Source organism: Oryza sativa, chromosome 5 (genome assembly GCF_034140825.1).
Source record: "Oryza sativa Japonica Group chromosome 5, ASM3414082v1".
Taxonomy (NCBI): Eukaryota; Viridiplantae; Streptophyta; class Magnoliopsida; order Poales; family Poaceae; genus Oryza; species Oryza sativa.
The window spans coordinates 16,107,018-16,115,885 of record NC_089039.1 but is presented as its reverse complement, the minus strand read 5'-3'; the positions used below and the strand labels follow the sequence as shown (position 1 = coordinate 16,115,885).

General features: G+C 41.7%; 1 protein-coding gene across 1 annotated transcript; it reads left to right on the top strand.

The window, feature by feature from the left end:
* Positions 1 to 1,762: 1,762 nt before the first annotated feature.
* Positions 1,763 to 6,153, top strand: LOC4338469 (uncharacterized). The gene is made up of 6 exons (XM_015782254.3): positions 1,763 to 1,960; positions 3,504 to 3,640; positions 4,503 to 4,563; positions 4,645 to 4,810; positions 5,106 to 5,194; positions 5,741 to 6,153. Exons 1-6 carry the CDS (start codon positions 1,894 to 1,896, stop codon positions 5,857 to 5,859), a joined length of 639 nt encoding a protein of 212 aa, XP_015637740.1. The 5' UTR covers positions 1,763 to 1,893; the 3' UTR covers positions 5,860 to 6,153.
* The last annotated feature ends 2,715 nt before the right edge of the window (positions 6,154 to 8,868 follow it).

The window sequence follows — 8,868 nt, the reverse complement described above, 5'->3', positions numbered from 1 at the left end:
CCAGGGCTATGGGTCGGCACCGGAGCGAAGAGAAGGGTGGGGAGCTGACATGGATACCTAATCGATCTCGTCAGAGGAAGCTCGTCGAGGGGACAAGGAGAGGGCTCACCGTTAGGGAGGCCTTCGCCGTCATTGTCATCACTGGAGGGAGCTACTTGACTGTGTCTTCTCTTCTCCGTATGAGGAAGCTCGTTGGAGGGAGGGGGAGGAAGGGGCTCGCCGGATAAAGGTTGCCGTCATCGTCATCGCCAAGGGAGGTGGCTCGCCTGTGACTTCTTTCCTCGTGTGTTCACTATCATGGATGCGTGGCTGCATGCCACGTGCATTTAATTTGAGAGAAAAAGATAAGGTGTAGAGAGAGACGGAGATAGAGCGTAGGAGATGAGCTCTTGTTTTGTGTTTGCAGACTACAAACACTCGTCCCTTAGAGAGCTCCTTCAATTGGGACTGCAAGTAATAAATATTTGATACCGATGATTTTATATCTCTCTATATGATATTAATGATGACGATATATGAGAGAGGATGATCTAGTGACTAGTGGACCATAGTGCCGTCTCCATCCGAAGGAAGAGAGAAAAAATAGTTAGGCCCCATTTAGATCTCACCGCAAAAAATTACACCCTCACATTGAACGTTTAAACACCTGCATGAAGTATTAAATATAGGTTAAAAAATAACTAATTGCACAGATAGCGACTAATTTGCGAGACGGATCTTTTAAGCCTAATTTCTCCATGATTTGATAATATGGTGCTACAGTAAACATTTGCTAATGACAGATTAATTAGGCTTAATAAATTCGTCTCGCTATTTACGGACAGATTTTGTAATTAGTTTTTTTATTAATGCCCAAATACCCCCATGCAACACCCTATATAGGCCCTCTTTGTATAGGCTTATAAGCCAACTTATAAGTCGGAAAGTCTAAGCTTAAACAAACAGTTTTTTCGTTTGGCTTTTTAAAACCATAAGCCACTCTAATACTATTAAGCCAAAAGCTAGGTTGGTGGAACTTTTTTGGCTTATATGAGGTAGATATATGACTTCACCACTAAATTCAGGACATTAAATCTACCGGTTTATAAATCATATAAGCCAATAAGTTGAATTAAAAGTTTAAGGGCCCCTTTGAATCGCAGGGTAGAAAAAACGGAGGAATAGGAAAAACATAGGATTCTGACAGGAATTGAAGTGTAAAACAGAGGATTGCAAAACACAGGAAAAACACAGGAATGGTCGTTTGATTGGAGCGCAGGAAAAACGCAGGAATCGGATGAGAGATAGACTCAAAGGAAATTTTCCAAGAGGTTGGAGCTCTTGCTAAATTTTCTCCAAAATCTACATGCAATGTGTCATTCCATAGGAATTTCATAGGATTTGGAAAGCTTCAATCCTTTGAATCAAAGGGCCAAATAGGAAAATTTCCTATAGGATTTGAATCCTATGAAATTTCTACATAAATCCTTTGATTCAAAGGGGCCCTAAGCTAATAAACCTAAGATTAAACAAAGAGGGCCATAATACCCGATGTGACACGCCAAAACTTTACACCCCTGAATCTAAACATCCCATTAGTGGCTTATAGGAGAAGAGTGTGACAATTGGGCCAATCATTTTATTTAGAAAAAAAATATTAATAATATTGCTTAGCATCCATGTTATGAAAATAACGCCAGCAACCTATCTCCAAGCCCGGGCCGGCCCGGCCCGAGCCTTGCTCCGCGCAAGGGTAACGTGCCGCACGATTCCCGTTTTCCCCGTCTCCCACACTTCTCCTCTCTGACCACAGCACACACGCAACACCGGGACGGGCGATCCGGAAGGTTCTGGAACCTTCTAGAGGCTCGTAGGAGCCTCCGGCGGAACCCCTCTCGCCTCGCCTCGCCTCCGATGGGCTCGAAGCCGCCGCCGCCGCCGCAGCCCAGCGTCTCCTTCAAGCTCGTCCTCCTCGGCGACGGTACGGCTATCTCCCTCTCCCTTCCGATCCCGCGAACCCTCCTCCCCCCCTTCTCAACCCCCTTTTCTGCCGAATTCCCGATCCTTCAGTTTGGGGTTGGCGTGCGCAAGAAAATAGCCACGGAATCTGGGTGAATTTTGGCTGCTCTTGTGGTGCGTGCTGAGCCCTAGCTAGGGTTAGGGGAAAGCCGCAGAATCATTTGATCTGGTACCCTGTGTAGGTAGCTAAATCTATAGCTTAGACGAGGGAGTTGAGCGGTTTTGAGCTAAGCTTACCTTTTACTTGATTGCCTTCGAGGCTTAGCGGAGTCCAGGAGATGATTAGACCGAGAGGGCTACTCATAGAAACAATCTAACAAGTAGAAGCATATTCGTTCTTATATAGAAGATTTGTCTAGTGCTAGCTGCAGCGGGGACTGCTGCAAATTCATGTGGACACAAAGTGGCAGCTGAAGGGTGGCCATGGAGCTGGTGGCAGGGAATTCGTCTTATGCAATAGGGGTGGATAATATTTCATTTTGATCCGTGCTCTCTGTCCGCTTTTAAGCTTGGATTGTAATGTCCAGCTGATCTAGTTCTATATTAATTGGTGGTTTTACTTTTCTTGTCATTACCTTAACCAACCCTTGAAGGCAGGGTCCTAGAAAAAAAAAATTCAGTATGACTCAGCTTTTTGGTCATCTGTGTATGATGCCATGGGTCTTACCCATGTTCCTCTAGAGAAAGTGATGTGTGCCTTTTTGGAAAAATGATACAGTATGTAGTTTGGGAGGAGGGGGTTTTGATGGGAAAGTACTACAGTCTTTATTTGGGCATGCTTCTTAGCAAGTGCATGTAAGTCATACATGGGAATGTCAAGAGAATTTTTCTTGAAACCAGGCACGGGTGGGCATTGATCTAACATGGTACACTTGCTTTTCCTAGCATTGTTGAACATTGACTCATTTTGATTTAGGATCAGCTTACTTATAGCTTAGAAGCAAGCTTGGAAATCAGTTTGTGCATTGCCAAAGCGGAATCACGTTTCATTTGAAGTTGGCTAATTTCAATTTTGGAAAAGAAAAAAGTTGGAGTAGTTTTGAACTGAGGCAATGAGCACAATGAAAGAATTTTTTACCACAGTAGACAGTACTTGATAAGTGATAGCGCCAGCATAATCAATTGCTGAAACTCTTTAACCATGCCTTAGTACTTGGCTTTACATTTTTTGAATGAAGATATATATGTGTTTCCATGCATAAAAGCATTGTTGATAGTCTTGTGGGCATGTATCTTATAGGTTGGGTCATTAGGGTTTGCTTATTGTTATAACTTTCTGTCATTGATTTCAGATTTTTAATGGAAGAGGTGTTTAGGCTGTCTTGTAACCAGTCCTCTGTTGGCCCAGCCTATCAATGTGAAAACTGATAAACCTAAGTTTAACTTAGGATGAATTGATCATAATTATATGCTCCATTTTTTCAATTTCATTGAAAAGACATGTGATTGAATACATTTCATATTTATTAACACAAACAATAACTTTTACTTTTCTCTTGGCACAGGGAGAGTAGGCAAAACATCTCTTGTGCTGCGGTATGTGAATGATGTCTTCTCAGACAAACAGGAAGCAACTGTTCAAGCTTCATATTTGACAAAGCGCCTTGTTGTTGAAGGTGTGCCTATTACGCTCTCTATCTGGGTGCGTTGTCATCTCTTTGATTTGCGATAATTTGTTCAACATTTTTTACCTCTTTCATTTTCTCTTATGTCAGTTGCACACACTTGTTTGAAGTAATTGTTTACTAATTTTGCTGTTGGGATGATATTCAATTATGGTTTCAAATCCCACTTATATGTGCCCTTGTATCAGAAATCCTAGTAGGAGTCAGAAAAGGTGAAACCAACCCAATTTTGTTGGATTATAATACGAGATTGGGAATATTTAGAGATATGTGGACTTAGTTCTTCATTAAAAAAGGAGTAAATTTCATAGAACTACGGATATTTTGACAAAACTATCACAGAACTACAGATTTAAGGTCAAATTTATCCCAAAACTACAGATTTAAATAAAACTGTTACATGGTTTGCTTCCATTATAGCTAAAGTCCGAGACTCTGTGTACTTGAACTCATGAAGCCAAACATTAGATTGCTTGGACATGTTCAGCTGGCATACAACTTGTCTACAGGTTTCACGGAAATGGGAATGATTAGGTTTATTACTCTCCTGTTGATTGATTTGACTCTCATTTTGTTGATTGCCTTTTTAATTTAAGTAAGATTTTATCAGTATGGTTGTGTTCAGTTTTTTACTGATGTGACGGTATCCTTCATGGAAATCTTAAATCTTTACCAGAATACTGAAACTAGACTTTGGTCCTCCTTTTGGTTAGTTTGTAGGCTTTGCTTGTTCTATCAACAAAAGTATATTTGCTACCAGTGACTGCCTTCTATAACTGAGTAATAACTTATTTCCACGCGCTGGTCACTTGGTTGTCTCCTTTACTTTAAGTTCTTCCTGCAAGATTTTTTTAGTATTTAATTTTTCTTGGTTTGCAGGATACAGCTGGACAAGAGAAGTTCCATGCACTAGGCCCTATATACTATCGTGATGCAGACGGTAATATTCGTCTTCTTGTTTTGAATTAAATATATCGAGGTGGATCACTAAATTCTTTTTTATATCTTTTGATGACTGCAGCTGCTCTTTTAGTATATGACATCACAGACAATGATACTTTTCTTCGTGTCACAAAGTGGGTGAAAGAGCTTAAGCAAATGGCAAATAAAGATATTGTTATGGCCATTGCAGCAAATAAAAGTGACCTGGTTAGATCAAAACACATAGACACTAATGAAGCAGCAAGGTATTCTTCTTTGTTATCAGTTACAAATACTACACAGCCAAAATATGTAATATTGCCCTGGTACTTGAGTTAGCAACTTAGCATCGTTAGTCTTTGAGTAGAACAAAAGAAATATATGTGATATATACTTTATCTGTTGATTAAACTATTTAGATATATCAGCATAGTTTCAACATATAATCTGCAATCCTTTTATGATTGTACAGTTTCTTGAAAATGCGTTCTTTTAGTTCCATATTTCCTCTTCTCTATCTATTTCATCTAAGTAATATTGTTACTACATGTACATCTCCAGCTATGCAGAAAGTATTGGGGCAACTCTCTTTGTTACTTCTGCCAAAGCTGGTACTGGGATTGATGATATCTTCAGTGACATAGCCAAGAGTAAGTCTTATTGTGTTAGCTATTGCTTTCAATTCATCTCCACATTTTTGCCACTTTAACAAATACTGCTTTGCCAAAACTTATAAGTTGTAACATTCAGCTATTCCATTAGAATGCGGGGTCATCAACGATAGCATATAGTTTAGTTAACAATTTCATGTTTCACTCTATTGAGCAGATTTCGTTTATCAAACTCAATTGTTATTCCTCAGATTAATCCATTGTATAACACTCAATATTTGCGAATTCCCTCTTCATCTCAATAACAAGGTGGGTATGGACCCACATGTCATTGGTATAGAATGCTGTATTCGAAGTGGCTATGTTGTATGTAGTTTGTCTAGAGCTATTCTTGCAATGACATAACTTGCAATAAATGGATATGTATGCATTCTTAATCCTACTGATTTTCTGGACTTGTCACCAGGGAATTCAAACACTGCTAACATGGAACTATTTATTTCCTTTTAAGCTGTTGAAAATCGTATGTCCCTAACTGATTGGTGGTTTTCTTAATTGCTATGCCCTCACTACCGTTTGTTGTAGGATTATTAGAGAGAAGAAAAAACAGCTCCGATGGCTTGTCACTGGCTCATCCAAAGAAAGGCATTTTAATCGTCGACGATGAACCTGAGAAAGAACCTCCACCAAAGTGCTGCTCATAGCGAGATTCCAATGCAAATCACGTGGGCATAATGTCATAGAAACCTGCAATTGATATGTGAAGGATCAAATCCTTGCATTAACTTTGCTCATGCTCTTTTGGAGCTCAGGAGCAATGCAAGTGTATACTGGTTGATTATTTTTAGCTTGTGTAAATACTAAACTCAGTTCATGAAATTGTTGTCAAATATAGTTGTTCGATGATGACGATTCGATATGCCGAAGAAGTTCATGGCCCTTTGTATATCTGTAACTCACAGGTTGCTTATTTACTAGCTGTTGTTTTGAGGGGGTTATTTTGATCATGTGCGTCGAAATAATTGTGTCGTGTTGACTGCTGAGTGTACATGTATCGTGGTTATTCCATCTGAACCTGCAATGTAAAGCTTCCGTCCCAATTCCCAACTTCCCAATGTTTTAGGAAAGTTTCGTCTCTGTCGTTTTCTTTAATCCCTACGAACAAGGATGTTGAAATATGGAGAAAAACGAAAAGTCCACTCTTGACTAAAACATTCCTAAAGTTCCAGCTTGTGCGTTAGGCCATGTTCAATGCGTAGCCCAGGGCGTACCCTCACTCACACCGCCTGTCCGTGAGCTGTGCCTCTGGAAGGAGGCGCGACCCCCACGAGGGGAACGCCGGGACCGAGCGAGGAGTCGCGCTGGGTCGGCCATGGCTAGGGGAGGAGCCTGTGGACACTGCTCTTTCCCCCGTTTTCCCCTCTACCCTCCCCTCCTCTGCTGCTCTCCCCTCCTCCTCGGTATCATCGCCTCCTCCGCCGGTGGTAGCTCGACGAAGATGGATCCATAACGGACGACCGGGGATGGAGAAGGGAGAGAAATGGGCGCTCGCGGGAGCGGCGGGAGCTCGCGCTGCCCACCAGATCCAGCGGCGGCAGTGTAGTGGGAGCGTGTGCTGCCCATCAGATCCGGTAGCGGTAGGCGGAGGGAGAGAGAGGCGGCGATGATTTGGGGAAGAGGCTGACCGGATCTCGCTCTGCCGCGTCCTCATCCTGCTCGTGCTCCACGGGATGCGCCTCCCTCGCTGCCGTCGTCGGCCACCCCGCGCGCGGCTCTCCGTTAGCCGCCGCACGGAGACGAGTGGCGCCGGGAGTGGCGACGAGAGAGAGGGAGAGATGCGGTGACGAGAGAGAGGGAGAGAGACGAGCAGCGACGGGTGGAGGGAGAGCAGCGGCGGCGTGCTGGGGCAGAGACGACAGGCGGATGAAGAGAGATGTGGGCGGAGGAAGAGAGGCGAGGGAGCGGCACAAAGAGAGATGTGGGCAGAGGAAGATAGAGGAGAGGGACCGGCACAGGGGTAGGGGTAGGATAGGAACATATCACAAGTGGCTTTGTGGGTTGGGACACACATTGCGAGGTACAGTATCTTCGTATAATATCCTTAGCTTTTGAAGAGCCCATCTAGAGATATCTTCCATTAGGAGATGAGTGCCCCCTCACTCTAGGGATTGCTTTGGTCCTTTGGTCATTCACACAACACAGTAGCCTCGTGAATGTGCTTCATGTAGTATAGAGCCACTCATACCACAAATACATGAGACAAACACCACAATGCATGGTGTAGTTCGGGTCATGCATAGTAATATGCACTAGTTAGCATGTTGGGAAAAAAACATGTTTACTAATAGCGGTATGATATTTTTGGCATTATATGTTCACGACATGATAAAAATATACACAATGTCATATGTAGGCTGCTGTGTAGGATGGTCTTTGAAATGTGTGTGGCAGGATGCCCAATGCTAAGGCCCTGTTTGATTCAGCTTAGGATTATTATAATCTGGATTATTAGGAGTAAGCTGAAACAAACAGATAGCTTATTATGATAGATTATTATAATCTATAAGCCAGATTACTATAATCTGGTAAGCCACTCTAAAAGTGCTTATTTTAGATTATTGGGTGACTAGCAACTAACAAACATATAATAATCCAGAGAAACAAACAGCTACCAGCTTATTCTATGTTGGCTTATTATAATCCAGCTTATAGTAATCTAGTTCTATAATCTAGATTACAATAATCTTAAACTGAATCAAACAAGGCCTAAATCTCGCAGCTAAGTGTCGAGAATATTTTTAGAAACGGTTTTTATTGAAGGTCTATTTGTAAAAATATATTTTTAAAAACAATCAAGATTAAAAAAAAGAAGAGCTTATCACTCTCCCTATTTTCAGTTTTGACCCTCTCATGGTCTCACATTGTTTCTGTTTTGTTCCTCACCAATATAACAATTCCTTCTATCCTTCTCTATCCCTGGACACTAGTGCCTCTCCCCTCTTCTCGACTATCCATAGAAACCACTGTTGGACCAACACCTCATCTTAGGCCGTGTTTAGTTTCCCCCCTATTCCCTACTTTACATCACATCATATCACATCAAAAACTTTCCTATACACATAAACTTCTAACTTTTTTTTCAAACTCCTAACTTTCTTCAAACTTCCAACTTTTTTCAAGAACTAAACACACCCTTAGTCGTCTAGATATGCCCGACATTACACGCTAGCCCTGTGTTCGGATTTCAGGGATGGGAACTCATCCCTCCCACATGAAAAACGGAAAGATCTATTAGCACATAATTAATTAAGTATTAGCTAATTTTTTTTTTCAAAAATAGATTAATTTGAATTTTTAAAACAACTTTTGTATAGAAACTTTTTGTAAAAAACCGCACCATTTGTTAGTTTGAAAAGCGTGCGTGTGAAAAACGAGGAAGGAGGGGTGGGAAAGTTGGGGGCCGAACACACTTGAATTAATAAGCGCATAGGTAGACATAACATGCACCCATGAGCCCATGAGCTTGTCGAAAGCTAGATTTAACCATGAGCTATCTATCTTCTTTGAGCATAACCTCACATTCTCACTATGTGAAGCTACCATCGTTTCAATAGTCATTGCTCGCGGCCTATGTCAATCTGTTGCTCGATCGACTAGTGTTGGCCAAGCAAACCACTTGCGGGCGACATGAGTTTACCCCTTTTGACCTCTTT